The sequence below is a fragment of the Podarcis filfolensis genome (genome assembly GCF_964270895.1).
Source record: "Podarcis filfolensis genome assembly, chromosome: 6".
Classification (NCBI taxonomy): Eukaryota; Metazoa; Chordata; class Lepidosauria; order Squamata; family Lacertidae; genus Podarcis; species Podarcis filfolensis.
Window position 1 is genome coordinate 97902919 of NC_139609.1, and position 25529 is coordinate 97928447.

At 47.5% G+C, this 25529-nt stretch overlaps 1 protein-coding gene across 2 annotated transcripts in view; it reads right to left on the bottom strand.

Annotated features, from left to right (window-relative positions):
• VSTM2L (V-set and transmembrane domain containing 2 like) overlaps positions 1 to 25529 on the bottom strand; it is a 93266-nt gene that overhangs the window by 19344 nt on the left and 48393 nt on the right. For both annotated transcript variants that reach the window (XM_083619208.1, XM_083619207.1), the window contains exons 2-3: positions 7902 to 8071; positions 218 to 268 (exon numbers count right to left, since the gene is read on the bottom strand). In XM_083619208.1, coding sequence (XP_083475334.1) covers positions 218 to 268; positions 7902 to 8071 — 221 coding nt within the window. The remainder of the gene's footprint in view (positions 1 to 217; positions 269 to 7901; positions 8072 to 25529) is intronic.

Consider the following 25529-nt stretch of genomic DNA (forward strand, 5'->3'; position numbering starts at 1 on the left):
CTTCTTCCTGCGTTCTTGGTGCCGCTTCCTTCCCTGGCAAACGGGCAGCCAGGGCAAAGGACTCTCTCAGAACTTCCCAACTCCTTAGCTCTGCACTTCATCACATTTTATTTTTGCTGAAAAACCCCGGGCGCTCCCCACATCACAAGGGAAAAGCTGCAGCTGCCGTGCCCTTGATTTAAAGCCTTCCTGAGAAGTCATTATCGGAAAAACTCACGCTTATTTTTGTCGCCTCCTTCCCGGGTTCTTCCTGTGGAGATGCTTTTAGCTGTCGGGAATGGAAGGGAAAGAGGGAGGGAGAGAGAAGGGGAGAGAAGAACCCATTAGTTCAGCCTGATACAAAAAGGAAAAAAGGGGGGGAAAGGAGGGGGGCCACAGAAAGCCCATCAAAATAATTCACACCTTGGCCTTTAATGCAGTCTTCAAAGGCAAAACTGGGCTGGGAGGGAGAGAGGGAATGAATTGGGGGGGGAATATATTTAGAGAGAAGAAATCCAAAGCATGAAAGCAGAATCAAGGAAAAGAAGTGGTCCAGAAGAGGCAGGTGGCCAGACAGAGCAAGGTGCATGGGATCGTGTGCTTTCCCAGGGGTAACTCAAATAATTTGCGCAGCCCCAGTTCACTGCCTCAATAATATTGCGTGTTTAAAAGCGCTTTCCCCCAAAAACCTCAGAGTCCTTTCTGCTGAGGATAATCCAGACTGAAATTCCCAGGTGTCAGAAAAAGCTATTTATGTACGCTACAACTGTGGCCTGTGTTTCGTTATCCCCAAAATGGAAAACAAGCGAGGTCCCAACCAAAGAAGAATGGCAACTTAAGTTGACGGAATACGCACAACTTGCAGACTTAACATCTAGAATAAGAGAACAAAAAGAACACATGTTTAAAGAAGATTGGAAGATGTTTATTGAATATGCAGGGAATAATTGTGTACACTTGAAAACGTTGGCAGCATTAAGATAAATTCAGTGGTGTGTAAATACGTAAGTTTTGATGGGTGCGATAATGGAATGCTGAATGGTTTAGTTTTTGTTAAAAATGCAGGGATTTATGATATTCAAAAAAAATGAAAACAGGAGAAGGGAAGTCATTGATATTTTAAGGATGCAAAATGAGTAGTTTAAATTGTAAAACGGAATATTAATAAAAAGTATATACACAAAAAACAACAACACAACAAACTTAACATTGCACAGCCCAACACATTTCATAGATATCAACTTAGTGATCCTTGCAAGAGCCTACTGGATGAGGCCAGTGGTCCATTGAATCCAGCATCCTGTTCTCACAGAGGCCAAGCAGATGCCTTAATGGGAAACCTGTAAGCAGGAACTGACCACAAGAACATCTCTCCCCTCCTGGGGTTTTCAGCAACTGGGATTCAGAAACATTGCTGCCTGAGAGACAGCTGTGGAGACAAAGCAGAGCCATCCTGGCTAGCAGCCCTTGATAGCCCTCTCCTCTTCCCTGAACCTGTCCAATCTTCTTTGAAAGCCATCCAGGCTGGTGGTTGTCACTTCCTCCTGTGGCAGGGAGTTCCACAGTTTAACACCGTGCTTTTGCCTGTTGTGAATCCTCCAACGTTCTGCTTTGTTGAATGTTCACAATTTCTAGCGTTCTGAGACAGGGTGGAAAACTTTTCTCTGTCCACTTTCTCCACTGAGAGGGGAGAGACTCCATCAGGCAAGGCCTCCATCCACCTGCCTTGCCCCACCCTCCGGCCCTAGGAGTCCTCATAAGGGAGTTGTTCCTGAAGGAAGAACTGTAAGGGGAGAGACTGCACCAGGCAAGGCGTCTTTCCACCTGCCTTGCTCTACCCTCTAGTCTCTGCTTCTCGATGTGTATTGTATTGTTTTATGTACTGTGGCTTGCCATTGTCTTATTGGTTATAGTTTAAATATAAAAGCAAATAAAACAAAAATCCACACCATTCAAATATATGAAACAGGGTCAAATCACGGAATTGTAGAGCTGCGAGGGATCCCCAGGGGTCATCTATTCCAACCCCCTGCAACAGGTCTTCTGGGTCAGGAAAAGCCTGGGCAAAAAGACGTCTGAAGCCACTGATGGATGACGTATCCGTCAGAGGGAAGGACTGATTTGCATTGTGTGATTGAGGGTCATTCAAATCTGTTTTTTTCAAATAAAGGAATTTAAAAGGAAGAAGAGCTGCAAGGCGCCCGGCGGCAAATATTTAGAACTCGCTAAAATGAAATGATATGTGGACATTTCTTGTCCTTATATTCTTAAGGAACTGTGTTTGTTCTCTTATTTAACATTTACTTTAAAAATCAATAAAGGTATTGAACAAACCAAGACGAAGACGTGGTCTTGGGATGAGATTGCTTTCGTGGGGAAATGTATTTGCAAGGAAGCTATTTTGATGCACTGGTTTGACCCCCACCTGGCACCTCGTCCCTGGGACTGAAAGGGGGCAGGAGAGCCCAGCTGCCCTCCTCCTTCCCTCCAGCCAGTTTGCAAAAGTAGGTATAGCATGTTCTGTTAGCAGTGCTGTACAAGCCCTCCATGCTCAGAGAAATCAGATTCATAGCCCAGAAAAATGGAATAAAATTTGCACATTAAGATCCCTATATCCTTGCTTATTTTGCATGCATTTGCTCTGCTTCTAGACACAAAAGTGCCCTGAATCTCACCTTTCATCAATGCAGTGCATACGGAGGCAGCTAATCTTAGCAGGTAGGTAGCCGTGTCAGTCTGCCGTAGTCGAAACAACATAAAAAAATTCCTTCCAGTAGCACCTTAGAGACCAAATAAGTTTGTTATTGTTATGAGCTTCCGTGTGCATGCAAACTTCTTCAGATACACTCTGAATCTGAAAAACTGTGCATGCACACGGAAGCTCATACCAATAATAAACTTAGTTGGTCTCTAAGGTGCTACTGGAAGGAATTTTTTTATTTTGTTCCGACTAATCTTAGCAGTGAGCTGAGCTCTCTCCATTTGGTTCAGACACCAATCTATTCTGCCTCGGTCAGACTCCGCTTTGAGTCCCATGCCCAGTTGTGGGGGCCTCAATTTAAGGAGGATATTGACAAGCTGGGAGGTGTGCAGAGGAGGGGGACCAGGATGATCATGGATCTGGAAACCAAGCCTTGTGAGGAACGGTTGAGGCAGTTGGGGATTGCTGCAGAGTTTGTTGCCTGGCCAGGCAGCCTTTTATGGGGTGAGCTGGGTACATTTTTAAAATTGGGCACGTTTATCTTGGAGAAGAGAAGACTGAGAGGTGACATGATAGCCATCTTTCAGTATTCGATGGGCTGCCGCATGGAAGAGGGACCAACCTTGTTTTCTCCTGCTCTAGGTAGGACTCAAACCAGTGGCTTCAAGTTATAAGAAAGGAGACTTCAACTAAACACCTGGATAAACTTTCTGGCAGTAAGAGCTGTATGGCAGTGGAAGAGACTCCCTCAGGAGGCGGCGGACACTCCTTCCTTGGAGGTTTCTAAGCAGAGGTTAGATGGCTATCCATCAGGGATGCTTGAGCTGAGATTCCTGCATTGCAGGGGGCTGGACTAGATGACCACTGAGGGTCCCTTCCAACTCTACGATTCTGTGACTAGAAGGGCCATCAGCCTGATCCAGCCAGCTCATCTTATGCTCTTATTGGGGAAAGAAGGTGCATGTGCGGAATGAAGACGAGATAGGATTTCTTCCATGAATCCAGAGAGAGAGAGAGATGCTGGACTGAACGGAGCTACTGGCTGGATCTCTTCTTACGCTCTTACTGTCGGGGGAAAGGTCCTTTAGCAGAAAGAAACGACGTGTGCAACAGGCTTGGCTTCTCCATTCGCACTTGAGCAAGCAGGATCTGGAACACAATGACTCCATGGCCACCTCTCTCCCTATAAACTGACTGACGTCACCATCTGAGGGCCAGAGGCTGTGAGGTCTGGAGGGCGGCAACACGAGAACGGGGCCTTTTCTGCGGTGGCTCCCTGTTTGTGGGGTGTTCTCCCCAGGGAGTCTCATCTGGTGCTTTCACCACATAGTTGTTTTCTCCTTCTCTGGAGGGTAGGACTCGAACCAATGGCTTCAAGTTATAAGAAAGGAGATTCCGACTAAACATTTGGGAAAACTTTCTGACAGGAAGAGCTGTTTGACAGTGGAACAGACTCCTTCGGGAAGTTGTGGACTCTCCTTCTTTGGAGGTTTTTAAGCAGAGGTTGGATGGCCATTTGTCATGGATGCTTGAGCTGAGATTTCCTTCCAACTCTACAATTCTATGACTCTTCTCTGCATTTAAAACAGGTTGCCTTTAAAAACAACAACCTGGTTTCATTGCAGCAACTTCTCTCAAAGAATCTGGGGACTGTCCTTTGGTGAGGGCAGTGAGAATCGTCTGCAGGAGAAGCCCGCCCCCCCCCCACATTCCAGCCCTGCAGGCGTGCAGGTCCTTGGGAGAAAGAACAGGGAAATTAAACCTTCAGCCAATTAGTTCTTGGCTCTGGCAGGAGGATTCCTGTGTGAAGGAGATGGTTCCATTATGCATGCTCCGTAGATTAAAATTGCATTTTAAAAAAGGTGAGAATTAAAACTAACGGAACATATTCTGATAACTGAAGCATGAAACAATGTGCATGTGCCTTATGCGGTCAAATGGGGGATAATAAAAGCTTTCTGCACCCACGGCCAGGCCTGGAGGAGCACAACCAGACTGACCAATGCATTGTACTCCGTAAGTCGCCAGGCAGAGCGGGGCTCCCTGAGGTGGCCCTAGCATACGAGGGTGGGGTGTGGATGAGAGACAGAGATCAGCATTCAGAAAATCATTTCTCCAATGCAGTGATCACTGCTAGAGAATCCCTGACAGGTGGCCATCCAGCTTCTGTTTAAACACTTTCAACAAAGGTGAGTCCACTACCTTCCAAAGGAGTCCGTTTCACTGTCAAATAACTCTTCCTGGTTTAAAGTTCTTCTTATATTTGAAGATGGCTATATCCACATTATGGGACGTGGGTGGCGCTGTGGGTTAAACCACAGAGCCTAGGACTTGCCGATCAGAAGGTCGGCGGTTCGAATCCCCGCAGGGTGAGCTCCCGTTGCTCAGTCCCTGCTCCTGCCAACATAGCAGTTTGAAAGCAAGTCAAAGTGCAAGTAGATCAATAGGTACCGCTCCGGCGGGAAGGTAAACGGTGTTTCCGTGCGCTGCTCTGGTTCGCCAGAAGCAGCTTAGTCATGCTGGCCACATGACCCGGAAGCTGTACGCTGGCTCTCTCAGCCAGTAAAGCGAGATGAGCGCTGCAACCCCAGAGTCGTCTGCTACTGGACCTAACAGTCAGGGGTCCCTTTACCTTTACCTTACAACTTAAGCCTATGATGGAGGAGCCCACAGCACTGACACCCCATGAGGGGCTTGCTTCGCCCATAACTGCAGCTTAGGATTCAAACAGATGTCCCATGCCATGGCCCTCTCTCCAGCTTTCCGCCTTTACCAGAGTGCAACCTGTTTTTCTCCAGATCGTATTCCAGCCAACTCTTTTGAACTGCTAGGTTGGCAGGAGAGGCTTAAGTTGTACAAATGTGCTAATATTGATCTATCCGAAAGACTCCACAGTCTTTGCTGTGCCTTATTTGCCAAAGGAAACACGGACACTGAGTAAATGCGCCTGGAACCTGTGGAATCTTGCACGGCTCGGCTGGGGTGCAACCCTGTGTTCTCATGTGCACCCCCAATGTCACTCTGGAGCAATGGGGCTCAAGCTTGGAGAGCCCTCTCCCTCCCTCCTTCCTCCTTTCGCCTCTCAGGGCCATCGGCTGATGGGACGAGCGCAGGCAGCAGCTGAGTTGCCCAAGCACAAAATCATCACGAAGCCCCATTACCACGGAGGGAGGCCCTCGCCATTGTTTGGCCCTTATCTCTGTGTGAGCAGCGAGAGTGAAAGAAAGAGACAGGTGTTTGCGGAGTCTGATAGCACGGGAGAGAAAGGAGGGAGCGGGAGATGGAAGGGAGGATACGGAGGAGAAGAGCCAGGAGCAGCTGAGAACATTGTGGTGGCAGAGCTGGGGGGGGGGCGGGCGATACACCCCCTGATGGTATCAGGTGCCAGAAGGCAGGGAGGCAAGGAGGCCACTGGGCAACCTGTTCTGCCCTGGGCAAGGGATCTCTTTCGCCTTTGGAAGAGACGGTTTTGCAGAATCATAGAGTTGGAAGTGGGCTGCAAGCCACTGTTTCCCCCTCACCACCCTCAGAAAGATTTGCGAGGGCAGAATATCCAAGTAGTCAGATTTATTGTTAGGGGCTTCAGACAGTATTTATAATATTATTTTGAGACGTCTAGAGAGTGACGTCAAAGCAGCGATGGAAGCAATTTCGGTAATGAAATGAATGCAGTTTAAACGAATGAGAGACAAAACGAATTTGAGCTTTCATAATGAAAATTAAAATCTGCAGATAGTGATAATAACAATTAATAATAATAATAATAAATCTTGCACACCCCCTATTAGAGTCGGTGTGTGTGGTCTAGGGGGTCAGAGTGTCAGACTAGGCCTTTGGAGGGTTCAGATTGCCACTTAGCCACGAGGCTCTCTGGGTGGACCTTGGGTGCCAGTCACAGCCGCTCAGCCTATCCCACCTCACAGGGCTGTTGTGGGGATTAAAAGTGGAATGACAGGACCTTATAGGGCACCGTGAGCTCCTCGGAGAAAAAAGTGGGATATAAATGTAATAAATAAGTGAATGCATAAATATATGAATATGTCAGGGGGCTGCCATCAGGGGAGGGGAGAGAGGCAGGAACGTACAGAGAGCCTCCCCCTTTGCTGAGCAGCTGTGCCTTGTCAGAGTCTGGTGAAGGCGAGCCCTCGGGAGAAACGGATGAAGAAAAAAAGGGGAGGGGAGGCAGAGGCTCACTTGGGCAAAATTGATGCACCCAAGTATACCTGAAGGAGCGTCTCCGCCCCCATCGTTCAGCCCGGACACTGAAGTCCAGCTCCGAGGGCCTTCTGGCAGTTCCCTCACTGCGAGAACCCAAGTTACAGGGAACCAGGCAGAGGGCCTTCTCGGTGGTGGCACCCGCCCTGTGGAACGCCCTCCCACCAGATGTCAAGGAAATAAACAACTATCTGACTTTTAGAAGACATCTGAAGACATCTGAAAGCAGCCCTGTATCAGGAAGTTTTTTTAAGTTTGTTGCTTTATTATGTTTTTATACTTTCTGTAAGCTGCCTGGAGTGGCTGGGGAAACCCAGCCAGATGGGCTGGCAATAAATCATAAAATTATTATTATTATTATTATTATTATTATTATTATTATTATTAACTTGAGCCAGTGATGCCAGCTTTTCAAAGTCATTTACATCTCCAGTGCCATGGCACCGCTCCCAAGGAGTTGGAAATGCCTCTTCCCTCGCAGAGTTTTCGCCAGGGAGTTAAGCGTAAGGAAAAGAGGCGGAGAGGGGTTTTTCCCGGGCTTTTGTGCTGGAGGGCGAACCGGAAGAAACCACTTCCGGAATCTGCTAGTGATTGAGGCAGACATGGATTTTGGACTTATGCACTGTACATAGTTTTTGCACTCAATAAAACCTGTAAAAGACAGGTCGGAGTCCTGGCTGTTATCTTTGTGAGCAACCACACCCATTCCTCACAGAATGCATGAATGAATGAATGAATGAATGAATGAATGAATGAATGAATGAATATTAGACCGCTCTCTAGACCTGCTCTTCATGGCACCAAAAGGATCCCCCGAGGAGGCTTCTGGGGGGCTTGTTCCTGACCAGGAATCTTTTCTCGGAGTGGAGTCCTGCAGAGAGGGTGTCTGCAATGGGGATGTAGCTGCACTGAGCTCTTTGCAAAAAATGGAAAGGTGGAGCTGGAGGTGGAGGTGGAGGTGGAGGCAGGGTGGGGCTGGGGGTGGGGAGGAGTGGGTCTGCCATACCTGGTTGGAGGCCCAGTTCTGCTTGTCCGTCCAGTCTTTGTGAGTGCGCACGTACCACCACTGGATCTCGAGCGAGTACGAAGGGGAGCCGCTGCCACGGAAGGAGCAGGCCATCTCCACGTCCTCACCAGCCCGGGCGGTCATGTCGTGGGGGGTCTCTGTGAAAAACGCTGCGGGGGAGACAAAGAGACACAAGCAAGGCAGGTCACCCTCAGGAGTCTTGAGCTCTGCATTTCACAGCAGGTTGATGCACAGATGCAAGGGCGGCAAGGAGGATGCAACACTTTTCTCATGTCGACCTTTGCGCTCCTCAAACCAGCATACTTTTTGGGTCGCTTGGTAACCCCTTGAAAGCCAGGCTGGCTGGCTCCTGTCAGAAACAAAGCCTTGGATTTATCACAATACTTTGGCACATTGGGAGGTTTAGATTTCAAGGGGGGAGGGTAGTTCTTTCCTCCCCTTCCCTTTTTTTAAACATTTCTCCAACAATTAAAAATCAGAGCTGTCAGCCCATTAACGGCCCTTTAGCTAATTAGCTATCTCCTTTCAAATGATTAATCAATTAGCCAATTAAAATAAATACTACAGTAACTCAATACAGGTGTTATCTTGAGAATATGCAATTAAGATGGCAATTGCTCTTGACTAAATAACACAGACAAGCCATTTATTGTTGGGGAAATCATCTTCGGTGCATTGCTGCGATGGGGAGATGCAGAAAGATTGGCCGCAGCAATCCTGCATGCAGCGGGGAGCGCTGGCTTCCACGCCTGGCTCTGACAGCCAAGCACATTTCCCTCCAGCTCTGGAGAGCACAAGCATACAGACAGGATGTGGTGGGTTTGGGGATGCAGAAATTTATGTATAGGTTGGGGGGTGGGATTGCCCCTCCAGCAGATATGCACATGAAGCCCACTACCAAAATCAGCACCGTCGCTTTTGTGATTTGTCCCCACAAAACACTTCACCACAGTTTCTTCTTATCTATTCAAAGGGCCTCTGCAGCACAATACCAAATGTAAGAATTCACTGATAAATGTATCTATGTACTGGCTCACTGGGAAAACTTCAGAAATTCATATAGACATGTGAGCTCAGCTACTCAGCAGCCCCTCTGCCTGAGTGATAATCCCTGGCATCCTGATACCTGAGTGTCAGACAGGTAGCCATCCCAGAAATAACAATCCCAGATAAACCACAGAGCCTAGGGCTTGCAGATCAGAAGGTCGGCGGTTCAAATCCCCGCGACGGGGTGAGCTCCCGTTGCTCAGTCCCTGCTCCTGCCAACCTAGCAGTTCAAAAGCACGTCAAAGTGCAAGTAGATAAATAGGTACCGCTCTGGTGGGAAGGTAAACAGAGTTTCCGTGCGCTGCTCTGGTTCGCCAGAAGCGGCTTAGTCCTGCTGGCCACATGACCCAGAAGCTGTACGCCGGCTCCCTCAGCCAATAAAGCGAGATGAGTGCCGCAACCCTAGAGTCATCCGCTACTGGACCTAATGGTCAGGGGTCCCTTTACCTTTAACTTGGCTGGGAAACAGGGAAATGTAAATGTCTCTTTTGTTTCACTTGATGGGTGTTTGGTGGAGGTCAAGGGGAGGCATGGGGCAGGGTCCAGGATGCTCAGATTACTGCCACCAGACCTCCCCTTTCATGATGCAACCATGATGTATTAGTGATGTAGTTGGGGGGCGTGTAACATGGGGATTAGCAGCTAATAAAAGTTCGGGTTCTCTTTTGTTCAGGGCTCCCATCCCGTTTCACCTTGTGGCAGGTGGGAGTCCTGTTGCGACAGTCTTCAATAAAGACCAAGCCTACTGGCTGCTGTTTTGCTCTGGTATTCAGATTTCTCCGTTAACAGCCCTCAGATTTCTCCGTTAACAGGGGCAGGGCTGGATGATGCCCTGAGTCCCTTCCAGTTCCTGGGGTCCTGGACCCAGCAAGGGTTAGGATCTAATAGAAGATACTAACTGAAGATTATATTGCTGAACTAGTCAGACAAGCATGTCAAGGCAATGGCCGTAGCTGGCCACTTACTGTATTTTTCGCCCTATAGGACGCACCGTCCCATAAGGCGCACCTAGTTTTTTTGGGGGGAAATAAAGGGGAAAAAATTATTTTCCCCCCAGGCGCGGGGCTGGGGCGGGGGAAGCCCGAGCTTCCCCTGACCCCAGCCCCCAAACAGGCAGCTCTCTGCAAGCCGTGGGAGCCCAGCGCCGGGCTCCCGCTGCTTGCAGAGAGGTGCGCGAAGCCTGGAGAGCGAGAGGGGTCGGTGCGCACCGACCCCTCTCGCTCCCCAGGCTTCAGCGAAAGCCTGCATTCGCCCCATAGGACACACACACATTTCCCCTTCATTTTTGGAGGGGAAAAAGTGAGTCCTATAGGGCGAAAAATACGGTAAGTGTCCTCTTCAACATCCCAAAAGAAAGAGCCAGGTTGCAGGTGCCACAACAAAGGGATGGGGCCCTCCATGTTAATGGGGGCACTTTGCCTCCACCTCCATCACCCTGCTGCTAGGTAGGAGAAGAAGAGCCACAGAGTTGTGTGAGAGCTGAGCTGGAGGGCGCTGGAAGCTGGAGACCCAGAGACCTCCTTGCTCTGTGCTAGCAAGATCTCCTAGGATGTCAATGCCCTGAGCCCCTCCATCTTACGCTCATGTCGCATATCAGGGGCATCCAACCAGTGGATCGTGATCTACCGGTAGATCCCTGGCTGATCCTGGTAGATCGTGGGATCCTTATCATGTACAAAAAGTTACAGGGAAAAGGCTAAAATACTCTGGGCAGCCCTTCCCCCAAAAAGCTCAACAACTCCCCCCACCCCACGCACGCTCCAACTCCCTCCAATGACAATGGGTAGATCACTGCCAGTCTTTTATACTGTGAGTAGATCACAGTCTCTTGGGAGTTGGATATGCCTGTTGTATATAAAACCATATATCCTGAGCAGAATTCAAAGTGTTGGTGCTGACCTTTCAAGCCCTAAACGGCCTTGGTCCAGGATACCTGAAGGAGCGTCTCCACCCCCATCGTTCAGCCAGGACACTGAGGTCCAGCGCTGAGGGCCTTCTGGCGGTTCCCTCGCTGTGAGATGCCAAGTTACAGGGAACCAGGCAGAGGGCCTTCTCGGTGGTGGCGCCCGACTTGTGGAATGCCCTCCCGTCAGATGCCCCACTCACATGCCTGCATCACTCGCACACAGACCTTTTGGGAGCGTGTTGCAGAAGGATACAGAAAGCCTAGGAGGGGAGAGGGCTGCTCTCGTGCTCGGATCCTGCTTTCTGTTGTTTTTTTTAAAAATAATATTTATTAACAGTTTAAAGACTATAAAAGAAAGAAAAAGAATTCAACAAAACAATACAATACAATACAAAAACAAAAACACTACATTACACTAACACTAAAACATTGAATTAACAACACAAAACAAACACAATTTAAAACACATCCAATAATTTCAGTATCTTATCTTTCACTCACTTGTTTCCACGACCTCCTCACACCTCCCTTTTTGTATTCCACTTCAATTAACTGTTTCAGCAAATCCTTTCCATCTTCCTCTGTTTTCTGTCCTGTAATTTATCTTAACTTATTCTAACCTTATTTTTTCCCTTTAATACATTAAAAATTTATTTGTACTTAATTCCTTATAACATTTCTGCTAAAGCCATATACCTTCATTCCAACATTTTTCTAACGTTCATTAATTTTACAGTATTTCTGTAAATAATCTTTGAATTTTTTCCAATCTTCTTCCACCGACTCTTCTCCCTGGTCTCGGATTCTGCCAGTCATTTCCGCCAGTTCCATATAGTCCATCACCTTCATCTGCCATTCTTCCAGGGTGGGTAAATCTTGTGTCTTCCAATACTTCGCGATGAGTATTCTTGCTGCTGTTGTTGCATACATAAAAAAAGTTCTGTCCTTCTTTAACACCAATTGGCCGACCATGCCCAGGAGAAAGGCCTCTGGTTTCTTCAGGAAGGTATATTTAAATACCTTTTTCATTTCATTATAAATCATCTCCCAGAATGTCTTAATCCTTGGGCATGTCCACCAAAGGTGAAAGAATGTACCTTCAGTCTCATTACATTTCCAACATTTATTGTCAGGTAGATTATAAATTTTTGCAAGCTTGACTGGTGTCATGTACCACCTGTAAATCATTTTCATTAAATTTTCTCTTAAGGCATTACATGCCGTGAATTTCATACCTGTGGTCCATAACTGTTCCCAGTCAGCCATCATTATGTTATGTCCAACATTTTGTGCCCATTTAATCATAGCTGATTTTACCGTTTCATCCTGAGTGTTCCATTTCAACAGCAAGTTATACATTCTTGACAAATTCTTAATTTTTGGATCTAACAATTCTGTTTCCAATTTTGATTTCTCCACCTGGAAACCCACTTTTTTGTCCAAATTGTATGCCTCCATTATTTGGTAATAATGGAGCCAATCTCGCACTTTATTTTTCAAAGCTCTGCAGTTTTATTCTGTCTCCATCTTGTTCTAGAATTTCCCAATATTTCGGCCATTTAGCCTCCATATTGAGTTTTTTCTGAGCCTTCGCTTCCATTGGTGACAACCATCGGATCCTGCTTTCTGGTTTCCCAGAGGCAACTGGTCAGCCACTGTGAAAACAGGATGCTGGATCAGATGGGCCATTGGCCTGATCCAGCAGCCCCTTCTTCTGTTCTTCAGGATGGCCTCCACAGGAGACTGTCTAAAGGCACCTGAACTGCCTCCGAGTTCAGAAATCCCTGCTCTGCAATACTGCACAAAGGATGCACATCAAAGCCAGGCTCCGGCTGTGTGCATTGGGCTTGCAGAGTCAGCCCTCGCAGCTGTTGGGAGATGTGCAGAGTTCCCTGTGCCAACCCCACAGAACCCCCCCCCCCGCGCACTGGGATTCCCCCTCCGCCTCCTTCCGCACATCCGTCTGAGGGATAACGCGACAAGCCAGAAGCGGAATACTAAAAAGGGGAGATCGGGATTAATCATAGATAATCTGCCATCTCTGTTCCTGGAGCAACGTCGGTTCCACTTCAGTTCCTTCTGCATCGCTGGAACCTTTCCGGAACGGGCGGAGGAAGCCTAATTGAGATTAGTCACTGGAGCCCCTAGCAAGGGATTCCTCATCATCGCACTTAGAAGAATTGTGTGACTGTTGGAGACTGGAGAAGGGGGGTGAGGGTGGAATCCTGGCGTCCTGGCCGTCTTCCATCTTAAGCCACAGCGAGACAGGACATGGAACCTCCTTACTCCCAAATCAAGCATTTGGATATTGGTGAACATTGACAGCAGCCCCACCCCCCCGCCGATTCATTCCCTACTCAAATATGAAATAGGATTGCCAGACCCCCGAAATGAATGGACTATGCAGAATTAGATAAATAAACAGGAAGGATTCGAAACCTGCGGGATCAGAGATTCTCAGAGGACTGGAGTAAATATGTGAACTATTTGAAAAGCGATTGCAATCAACAGATTATGCTAGTAGGATTGCAAGTTTTCTAAGGAGGAATATGTGAAATATTGCAGAGAAAAGTATGACGTGAACTATCAGTGAAGGACTATTAAAAGTAATAGTGAAATTAATGAAATGCAGATTAAGTGATAAAGACTGAAAAATCTTCAGATGTGGTTGATGGAAGTCCAAAACACTGAATAAGATGAGAAAATATGTTCTTGGTTGTTGTTTTTTTGGAAATTTCATGTAAAAAATTAATATATATATATATATATTTAAAAATGATTGCCAGACCCCCTCCGGGTGGCAGACGGAGGAATTTAAATTCCAGGTAGGCAAGAGAGCTTTTAGTTAGATATATTTAGGTATCTCTAGATATATTAAGAAGACTGTGCTGCAGCTTGAAAGCCCAACAGGAGTTGTCTGTATAGATGCTTTTTTTGGGGGGGGGTCTGCCCTCCTCTGCTCCCCTCTGTCCTCTCCCCCCACTCGCTGCCACAACCATGCTTGCCAAATCGGGAGGTAAAGCTAAAGGGACCCCTGACCATTAGGTCCAGTCGTGGACGACTCTGGGGTTGTGGCGCTCATCTCGCTTTATTGGCCGAGGGAGCCAGCGTACATCTTCCGGGTCATGTGGCCAGCAAGACTAAGCTGCTTCTGGCGAACCAGAGCAGCGCACGGAAATGCCGTTTACCTTCCCGCCGGAGCGGTACCTATTGATCTACTTGCACTTTGACGTGCTTTTGAACTGCTAGGTTGGCAGGAGCAGGGACCGAGCAACGGGAGCTCACCCCGTCGCGGGGATTCGAACCACTGACCTTCTGATCGGCAAGCCCTAGGCTCTGTGGTTTAACCCACAGCGCCACCTCAGCCATGTGTTGATGCCCTTCCAAGGCTGATTGTTATGCACAAGCATCCAGCGCACGGCATCTGTACCACATAAAGCAAACACCCTATAAAACTGGATGTGCGGATCAAATGCCAGATGTGTCTGAGGCCGTTGCCTGCATAGTGCAGCGCTTTTCCTGGGAACAACTTGGATGCCCCAGAAATCTCTGAACTTCAGCGCAGCTGCCGAAAGATATTCATGAAAGGAGCCTGTGGGGTCGGAGACCCGATGTTAACAGTAGCCGGGGTTGTCAAAGTGACTCCCCCTGCAGATTAATCCATCACAGGCCTCCCACCCCCCTTTCCTCATTTATGGGACCCGGCCGGGGCTTCTCAGGAGACCGGCAAGTGAATTTGCGGCCTCCCCTGAGTTTCTGATCCGGTCTGAAAAGTGAATTATTATCAGGCTAGACAGAAAAAGTTAATACCTCTAATGTCTCTCTGTCCCCCTGGATGCCTGGAAATCCCACAGACTTATTGCTTTCCTTTAATCCATTTTAGCAGGGGAACACTGGAAAATACAGAGTGGGGAGCGAGGCTTAATGAGAGCCCCCTCTCCCCGCTGCTTTTGCAAGAGCCTCTTGCCGTCCGTTCAGTCAGAGGACAAATGGAAGGCAAGAGAGTCTGGAGGGAGACGCAAACAGGCAGAAGTTTCTGGAGAGGTTCAAGAGAACTTTGCCAGAGCCTCTTATTATAGGCTGTTGCCACCCAGGGCTGCCTTCAGGGCCATTGCCAGAGGTTCTGAAAGAGGGTGGTCTTGCCCTTTGGCGGGGGTGGGATTACCAGGAGGGGGCACTGTGGGGCAAAGGGGTAGTGGCGGGGGGGGGGGTGCTGGAGATGTAAATGACTTTGAAAAGCTGGTATCACTGGCTCAAGTTAATGATGATGATGATGATGATGATAATAATAATAATAATAATAATAATAATAATAATAATAATAAAAATTAATATTTATTCTGCGCCCATCTGGCTGGGTTTCCCCAGCCACTCTGGGCAGATTACAGAAAATATAAAAACACAATAAAGCAACAAACTTAAAAAACTTCTTGATACAGGGTTGCTATCAGATGTGTTCTAAAAGTCAGACAGTTGTTTATTTCCTTGACATCTGATGGGAGGGTGTTCCACAGGGTGGGTGCCACTACCGAGAAGGCCCTCTGCCTGATTCCCTGTAACTTTGCATCTTGCAGTGAGGGAACTGCCAGAAGACCCTCAGAGGAGGACCTCTGTGTGCGGGCAGAATGATGGGGGCGAAGATGCTCCTTCAGGTATACCGGGTTCAGCGATTTTGCTGAATAAATTAAACTGAATATGGACAGATCGTGAAACTGAGGCTCCAAGACTTTGGCCACCTCATGAGAAGAGAAGACTCCCTGGAAAAGACCCTGATGTTGGGAAAGATGGAGGGCACAAGGAGAAGGGGATGACAGAGATGGTGGGACAATGTTCTTGAAGCTACCAGCATGAGTTTGATCAAACTGCGGGAGGCAGTGGAAGACAGAAATGCCTGGTGTGCTCTGGTCCAGGGGGTCATGGAGAGTCGGACACGACTAAACGACGAAACAACAGCAACAATTGAATGAATGTGTAATGAATTGTTGCCGTTTTGAATTTTACTGTGTGACCCTTAGTGGGTTGTGTAAACTGCTATGCAGACCCAGCAATCAATGCCCAAAGATGGCGAAGTGCAGCTTAGTTCCTGAGAAAAATGTAGAGCCACATTATCTTCCTGAAAAGATGGGGACAGGCAGACAGACAGACAGACAGACAGACAGACAGAGACAGACCAACCATTTCCTAACACTGGGGCATGTTATGACATGAGATGATGCATAGAGCTGTTCCTGTTCATAGCAATTGCTGGAACTTCAACCTGGAAACTCCCCTGGACTTTCCCTCGGCTGAGGTTTTTGAGCAGAGCTTGGAGGGCTCCCTCTCATAGATGCTTTAGCTGAAATTCCTGCACATTAGGGGGCTGGACTACATGACCCCTGGGGTCTCTTCCAACTCTAGAATTCTACTGTTCAGTAGCCCCTAGCTTGGAAGGAAGCTGCGTCCTCAAAGCCCCAATATGTGTGGACCAGCCCAGAACCAGCATGGCTTAGTGGTTAGAGGGTCAGACTGGGAGACCTGGGTTCAAATCCAGACTTGGCCACGAAACTCATGGAGGGACCTTGGGACACCAGTCGCTGCCTCTCAGCCTAATTTACCTCACAGGGTTGATGTGGGGTTGAATGAGGAGGGGGAGAGAAGCATGTTCTCCACCTTGAGTTCCTTGGAGAAAATAAGACTGGGTTGAGTGGAAAGCACTTTGCACAAGCTCAGAGGCACTCTGTAAATTACTTCGCATTCAGAGCTGGGATCTGGAGTGGACAAGCCCCAGATCCAGTTAAATGGGGTGTCAGGGAGATGGTGGTTTCCCCCCCTGAGATCTCCCTCTGCGGAGGGCTCCTCTGCAACCCCCTACGTCCAATGCCCACCCCCATCTCTGCCACCCTCTGTATTTTTCAGGCAGCATCCTCTGCAAAAACAATCCCCTCCAGGGAGGCAGCTTTAATTATCGAGTTTAAGGAGAACACACCGCATCCCGCCGTTGCCCCGAGGTCCCGAGACCGGGTCTAAATTGCTCAGAACACAATTAAAATCCGCTCCTAAAGATTAGAAATTCAGCGGAGGAGCAGAGAAAGAGGCTTGATTGAATCAAACATCTTTTTTCTGTCAGGCTTTAATTGGGAAGCCACGGTATTAATTAACCCCAGGGCCTGGCCTTCTGAATGCAGAGCCAGAGCAAGGCGGAGGGATGTTGCATATATATGTGTACGCGCGCACACAAGTGTGAGTGTGAGTGCATGGTGGCACAGAGGGGCCGATTGCTCTTGGAAATGTTGCCTCGCCCATCTCATGGCTCAAATCCTCACTAGGAGAGGGAGCAACGGCTGGGAGGAACTCCCTCTGGCCCTTTTCCCTCTGCTCAGAGGTGGGGATGTGAATCCGAGGCAGAAGGAGAGCAGGAGGGAATAGGGATCTTCTAATCCCATAAGAAAAAGCAGAGACATCACCTTGCCGACAAAGGTCCGTATAGTTCAAGCTATGGTTTTCCCAGTAGTGATGTATGGAAGTGAGAGCTGGACCATAAAGAAGGCTGATCGCCAAAGAATAGATGCTTTTGAATTCTGGTGCTGGAGGAGACTCTTGAGAGTCCCATGGACTGCAAGAAGATCAAACCAATCCATTCTGAAGGAAATCAGCCCTGAGTGCTCACTGGAAGGACAGATCCTGAATCTGAGGCTCCAAGACTTTGGCCACCTCATGAGAAGAGAAGACTCCCTGAAAAAGACCCTGATGGAGGGCACAAGGAGAAGGGGACGACAGAGGACGAGATGGTTGGGCAGTGTTCTTGAAGCTACCAGCATGAGTTTGACCAAACTGCGGGAGGCAGTGGAAGACAGAAGTGCCTGGCGTGCTCTGGTCCAGGGGGTCACGAAGAGGCGGACACGACTAAACGACTAAACAACAGCAACCCATAAGAAGATAAGAAGAGGCTGCTGGATCACGAAACCAGAAAGCAGGATTAGAGCACAAGAGCAGCCCTCTCCCCTCCTTTAATTTCCAGCTACTGGTTATTATGATGGCTGACTGGGAACGGTTATGGACCACAGGTATGAAGTTCACGGCATGCAATGCCCTAAGAGAGAATATAATGAAAATGATATACAGGTGGTACATGACACCAGTCAAGCTTGCAAAAATATATCACGTGCCTGATAATAAATGCAGGAAATGTAAAGAGACTGAAGGTACATTCTTTCACCTTTGGTGGACGTGCCCAAGAATTAAGACTTTCTGGGAGATGATCTACAATGAAATGAAAAAGGTATTTAAATATACCTTCCAGAAGAAACCAGAGGCCTTTCTCCTGGGCATGGTCGGCCAATCGGTGTTAAAGAAGGACAGAACTTTTTTTATGTATGCTACAACAGCAGCAAGAATACTTATTGCAAAGTACTGGAAGACACAAGATCTACCCACCCAGGAAGAATGCCAGATGAAGGTGATGGACTACATGGAACTGGCAGAAATGACTGGCAGAATCCGAGACCAGGGAGAAGAGTTGGTGGAAGAAGATTGGAAGAAATTTAAAGCTTATTTACAGAAACATTGTAAAATTAAGGAATGTTAGAAGGATGTTGGAATGAAGTTACGTGGCTTTAGCAGAAATGTTATAAAAAATTAAGAAAAAATAGATTGTTAATTGGTGAGAATGTAAATTACATTATATTAAGATAAATTATTAGGATAAAAATAAAGAGGGAAAGGATTTGCTGAAATAGCTAACTGAACTAGAATACAAAAAAGGGAGGTGTGAGGAGGTCAAGGAAACAAGCAAATGAAAGGTAAGTTATGGAAGGATTGATTTGGGTTTTTTTTGTTTTGTCTTAATTGTTTCTATTTTTCTGTGTTTTTGCACTTTTTCTCTTTTCCTTTTTTTCAATTTTGTAATCTTCCAAAACCTTAATAAATATTATTATTTTTTTAAAAAAAATAATTTCCAGCTACTGGTGTTCAGAAACACTGCCCCCTCCAGCTCCCTCCTCCTCCATGAATTTGTCAAACCCTCTTTTAAAGCCATTCAGGTTGGCAGACATGACTGCCTCCTGTGGCAGGGAGTTCCACGGTTCAACACCAGCGCAGTTGCCTTGCGAAGGAGGAAAGGGTGTGGGCATGTTAAGGAAGGTAGGAGAGGATATATTGTTTTGATATGATCCCTCTTCACTCACGCTAGTGAGTAAACAGCAGAGCGCATTCCCTTTGCAACTTATTGGAAGCAAGTCCTGCCCCCTCCCACAAAAATCCCCCAACCCTTTTTATCTTTACAACAGCCTTGTGAGGTAGGTCAGGCTGACCAAGAGCGACAGGTCCCCTGGCTGAGCAGGGGAGTGAACCTGGCCCTCTCCAATACTTTTAACCATCCGGCGGCCAAATGTAAAAATATGCCTGGGACCTTTAGGACATTTCAGTCAGCAAAAGAAACTAGTGTGCAGGATTATTATTTTTTCCCAGAAGAAGAAAGCTTTGCCTGCTCAATTTTTGCATTAAAAATCCTCCCTCTTTTGCATTTGGTCATCTCTCCCCCCCCCCGCCCGCCTGGCAGCAACAGCTGTGATCAGAGAGAGAGAAAGAGACTGGAGGCCAAGGAGGGCAAGGACTGGCAGGAAATAAATCCAGCTCTCATAGCTGCATCTGTTACAATATCTGGGTTCTTTGGAGGCTTAAGGTCTTAAATCAGCTTATTAAAATGAGACTGAGCCCCGGAATGGCCCGGCAGTTGGTGGCGCTTTGAGCCTGCGAGGGTCAGCGGAAGCCAACCTTCCGCCTGGCTAATCCTCCCAGGGCCCTGGGGGACAGCAAAGACCCCCGACCAGGCAGCAGGAGCATCTCTCCCTCTTTTGCATATGAGGTTGGGGTGCTCTGGGGCGGAGGAGAAGGCTGCGCGCCCTCAATTAACCTCCACTTAAGAGGGGCACTCAAGAGGGAGACTCGGAGTTCCACCTGGCTAGGTCTAAGTCAGCCTGACCGGATTTATTTCATGCTATGCAACAAGCAATTTCAAAAGTTGCATGTATTTAAATAAATCAGAGCGCTGCCCCTGCCTTCCTTCAGCCAAGGGGCATCTGAAGGGATCGGTTTCCTCTGAGTGAGGCAGCCTTGGAGGGAAGCTGTGGCTGTGAGCTGCCTTCTGGTTCAGCAGAAAAAGGGCATCTCCATCTTCTCTTCTGGCCAGAGCGAGCGGCAGGGATTTGAGTGTCAAGGTGCCTTGCCTTTTGAGCCCCGTTGCTCCCAGTCAGGAGTCAGGATTTCTCCCTTTGCCCTTTGGGTTTGCAGATGCTGCAGGCACAATCTTAATTCATGCGCCTCTTTAAGTCCCATTGAACTGAGGGCTTGTTGTTGTTGTTTAGTCATTGAGTCCAAGTAAACACGGGTTGGATTAGGCTGGGGGGGTGGGGGGGTTTGGGAATCCAAAGGGTGTACAATTATAATCTGTTTTCTATTTTGTTTTTGTTATTAGTATGAAAATTGGGGAATTCGTGGAAGGGAATTTGGGTCGACTTTAGAAAAAGGTTTTAAGAATGAGCACTGATGTACAAATATTGATGTTTATAAGTTAAAATTGGTTTTTCTAAAATGAATTAAATATAAAAAGGTTAAAAATTGGGGATAAGAACTTGTTGAACTAACAATTTGAATTGGAATATAAGAAGGGGAGGTGTGGGGAAGTCAGGGAAATATGTTATTGAAAATACGGATTGTAAACTTTATGTGTTTTTAATTTTTTTTGTTTTTTCTTTTTTGATTTTTTTATTAAGGTGGAAAATTTTAATAAATATTTAATAAAAAAAAGGATTAGGCTGGGTAAGCAAATATATTGTGAGGTTCTACGATGTAGGCTGGGACATGGGTGGCGCTGTGGGTTAAACCACAGAGCCTAGGACTTGCTGATCAGAAGGTCGGCGGTTCGAATCCCCGTGATGGGGTGAGCTCCCGTTGCTCGGTCCCTGCTCCTGCCAACCTAGCAGTTCGAAAGCACATCAGAGTGCAAGTAGATAAATAGGTACCGCTCCGGCGGGAAGGTAAACGGCATTTCCGTGCGCTGCTCTGGTTCGCCAGAAGCGGCTTAGTTATGCTGGCCACGATGATGCTTTCATGTACTACTGTATCCTGCCTTTCTCCCAAACTGGGATTCAAAGCGACTTGCAACATTTAGAAACACTATTATAGAACGCAAAGTAACAAAAACAAATTAATTCAAAACAATATTTAAAATATGTCAAAACACATTTAGAACCAGCTATTATAGTTAATGTAGTTTGTGATGGGCTTGACGAGGTATTCCCTGTATTCCCTATATTCTATCCTTCCACAGACCCTCGTCTGTGCGCTAGCAGACAAAAGAATCAGCTTATTGCTTGTGTTTAAAAGTGTGGGGCTGAGCAGAGATTGAATCTCATCTCAAACAGTTTAACTGAAAGCATAGGAGTTAGCTCTGAGGCTGCTTTCTGCCTTTGGTCATCCTACTTTTCAGAGAAGCAGGCTATGGACTAAAAAGTAACTTTAAAACATATACTTTACTCGCATTCAGGCATTCATCCTTAGCAGCAACAGAAGTAAAAATAACTGCAGGTAAAATTCTTGTATTTACAGCAAAAACAGCCTTAGGCATGTGCATGATGTTGTTGCAAGCAGACAGAACATCCGCTCCCATGGCTGGTCAAAGACAGAGAGAGCAAGCAGGAACAGGAAATACTTATTTGCTTCTTCCCTCCCAGGAGAGGAGGGGAAATGACATCACACAGAGCCTTTTCTACCAATTACGCTTCTATGGTCCGAGTCTGCCTGTCAGCAGTACAGCTCTATGACCTTAACCCCTTCACATGCTAACTAGCAAGAACATTCACTGTTAGATTGGACTGCATATTTTGCACAGTTTTCCCTGACAGCAGCCCAGCGGTCAGCGTTGTCTGTTTGAACCGGAGGGTCTGAGCTAGGTGGTGGAAGAAAGAGGGAACAAAGGGAAGAAAGAGGGAACAAAGAGGGAGCCAGTCTGACCTCCCTTGGGAAGGAATGCCGCAATATGGGAGCAGCCACAGAAAAGCCTCCGTCTTGCACCATCACCAACCATGCCTTGGATGTGGATGGGACCAAGAGGAGGTTCTCACCTGAGGATCTTAGCCCCTGGGCAGGTTGGTAAAGGGAGATACAGTCTTTAAGGTAACCTGAGCCTAAGCCGAACAGGGCAGGCAAGTGGGTAGCCGATAGCAGAGTTTGCAGTTTATCCTGCAATCAACAACTTGTCCTTTTCAGGCTTGCCATCCTGTGGCTGTGAAAGGTCATGTGGGAACTGCGCCTTATGCCTCTGAGAAAAAGAAACCTCATTAACACCTCCAAGGCCTTTAATGGATAGCAGCCTACGCACAAGAGACAGTTTCATCCCAGGGGAAAGTCATTTATCTCTGGGCAGCCAGCGGCATGGCTGCTTCCCCACTGGAAGCCCTAAACATTGTGGGATTTTTTTTCCATCTTAATGTCAGCTCCTTCGCGCTGTGACACACTGGAGGCTGACACATTTGCTGCAGCAGAAGCTTCTTGCTGAAGTGGACCCTGCCCCAAGAATGCATGGAAGGGGAAAGCTGGATCACAACTGCCAGCCCTAATCCCCACCTCACCGCTGTATTTTTCAAGCATTCGCGTACAGATCTGAGCAGAATTCATGTGAGCACAAGAAAGCCATCTTCAGACAGTTGAGGGAGCTGGATATGTTTATTCTGCAGAAGAGAGACGGAGAGGTGATATGAAAGCTATCTTCAAATATCTAAAGGGCTGTCACGTGGAAGAGGGAGCAAACTTGTTTTCTCCTGCTACGGAGGGTAGAACACAAAACCATTCAAGCCACAAAAAAAGGAGATTCTGACTAAACATTTGGAAGAACTTTCTGACGGGAAGAGTCCTTTCAAAGGGACGTGGTGGACTCTCCTTCCTTGGAGGCTTTTAAGCAGAGCCTGGATGGCCATCTGTCAGGGATGCTTTGGTTGAGATTCCTGCATTGCAGGGGGTTGGACTAGATGACCCTCGGGGACCCTTCTTTTGGGATGCATTCTGGGAGATGGGGGCAATTGGCAGGCCCCCAGCTGGCTCCAGCCCACCGGCCAGCAGCTGGGCGAACTCCAGTTCTCAGAACAGCATCAAAAACTGCGACTCAAGCCTCAGAAACCTTTAGAGACTGAGCATGCAAGCCAGCAGAGATAAGAACTCTTTGCAACGGAAGTAGCGGACAGAGGCATGTCTAAGCATATTTACAACCATTTATTCAGCATTAGAACAAAGGAAAAACATGTCTGCTTCCCTTCATGTTCAAGCAAACAGCAGTGGCAAAAGCTATATACAACGGAAGTTCCCAGCAGGTTCTGCTGGAAGTAAACAGACATGTGACATACAAAAACTCCACGTGCCTGTTCTAAAGGTGGAACGGAAACTCAATAGCCTAACACCTTCCATCTAAAATTTTATGATTCTGTGACAACTGGATGGGCTCCCATCAGCCTCTGCTAGCATGGCCCAAGGTCAGCTACGCCTTTTCTAAATCCCATGCTGCATGGAACCATAAAAGGACCTAGATTCTCCTGATCTGCAAGGTCACCAGAGATCCAATGCACTCCTCCAGGAAAATCAGTTCACATATGCACACGCAGACCATGAGATCCGAGACCACTGTCTCCGCCTCAAATCCCAGCAAAAGGACCTGATTTGTAAAGGGTGCTTGCTGCAGGGAAAGCAATGCAAGCACACGGAGAAATTATCTTCAGATGCTGCAGTTTTTAAGCTGCACACTTAGGCCTTTCTGAAGTGTACACCTGAATATGTCATGTGTGAATGGGCCAAATAGATGCAGAAATATTATACAGCAAATTTCAATATGCCCATTGCAGTTCTTTGGAAGGATACAAACTCAGACCTGGGTTTCTTGCTGCATAGTGTGTGGGGTGGCCAGAGAAAAGCAGCCTTGCCGGGGGTTGGACTAGATGACCGTTTGGGTCCCTTCCAATTCTGTCGTTCCATGATTCTAGCTGGAACCGGATCTCAGCTTGTGATCAAATCACACGGAAGAATCTCAGGAGCAGTAACTACCTGTGGCGTCCTGTGGCTCTTGTCAGCCACAGAGGAATTGATTTTGCTTTCTCTTTGTGGCCATCAATGTGGCAGGTGGGTGAGCTCTGCCAGTTCACGGAGGACATTCCAGGTGACGTTTCCGCGGGGAAAGGAAGCAGCGGAGGAGGAGAGCACCTTGCCCTGCCACATTTCATTCCGTTTTGTTTCACCCATCACAACGGCTCAGTTGCCGCAGCTCCAAGAAGCATCATTGAGACAACCCCCCAAGCAGAGAGGCTGAGCCTCACCCCCCCTGTGAGCCTCCTCCAGCCACCGCATCGCAGGGAGAAAGAGAAAAATCTAAGATTCTGGAAACTGTGAAGCTCTAAGGCACAGATGCCAGACAGTATTCTTCAGCTCCATGTTGAGCAAGAGGCTGGGGGGAGGGGCATCCCTGTGAAGTCACATGAAATGTTCAGAGGTTATTTGTTTTTTTCCACACAGCTGTTAAGGGCAACACGTACATCCCACAATTCCCCAATTGATTTAGTTGCAGCAAGCAGTATTTAAAAAACCTAAGGAGCTTGGTAAAGCTAAAGGTAAAGGGACCCCTGACCGTTAAGTCCAGTCGCGGACGACTCTGGGGTTGCGGCGCTCATCTCGCTTTATTGGCCGAGGGAGCCGGCGTACAGCTTCCAGGTCATGTGGCCAGCAGGACTAAGCCGCTTCTGGCGAACCACAGCAGTGCACGGAAATGCCGTTTACCTTCCCGCCGGAGCGGTACCTATTTATCTACTTTCACTTTGACGTGCTTTTGAACTGCTAGGTTGGCAGGAGCAGGGACCGAGCAACGGGAGCTCACCCCGTCGCGGGGATTCGAACCACCGACCTTCTGATCGGCAAGTTCTAGGCTCTGTGGTTTAACCCACAGCGCCACCCGTGTCCCAAAGGAGCTTGGTACAGGATATTAAATAATACCCAGTAAGAGAACAGTGAAAATCTTGCTACTGTGGCTTGGGAAAATGTCTCCTGCATTCAGCTTTCCAAAAGTTGTTTTTGAGATGTAATATGTATGTTTGTAATATGTATTTTGTATTTATGATTATGTGCGCTTTTGTGAGCTTTCAGGAAAAGCGGTGGCCCAATCCAATAAATAACAAGAACAGAAAGACAGAAAGGTCGTCAGCGAGTCCAGAGTTGTTATTTGTGCAACAGCAAAATATTCTCTCCAGGGTGACCGAAATGGATATAATGGTTTGCTACAAACAACAGTTGCTGTATCATTACTAGTGATCAATAAACACAAAACTGTTGGGCTTAAGAAAACTTTACCCCTGCCCTCCTTTACGATGCCTCCTTCCCCCTCCTTCCCCATGCCAAAATGCCATAAATTTAGCAGCCGGGACTCTGCCCCCCTCCTTGCCCCGCCATAATGTATCTGTGTCCCTAGGAAGCATCATTGATGGAGTCCAGAGGTGGCAGCATCTGAGCAAGATGGAGATGTTAAGCAACAGTGAATGGCAGGCAAGGAAGGTCTGAGAGACAGTTGATAAAATCATCCATTCAGAGGAGAACAACCTGGAAACAGCTATTGATGGAGGTGGGGGGGGAGGGTCCATGTCCTCAGC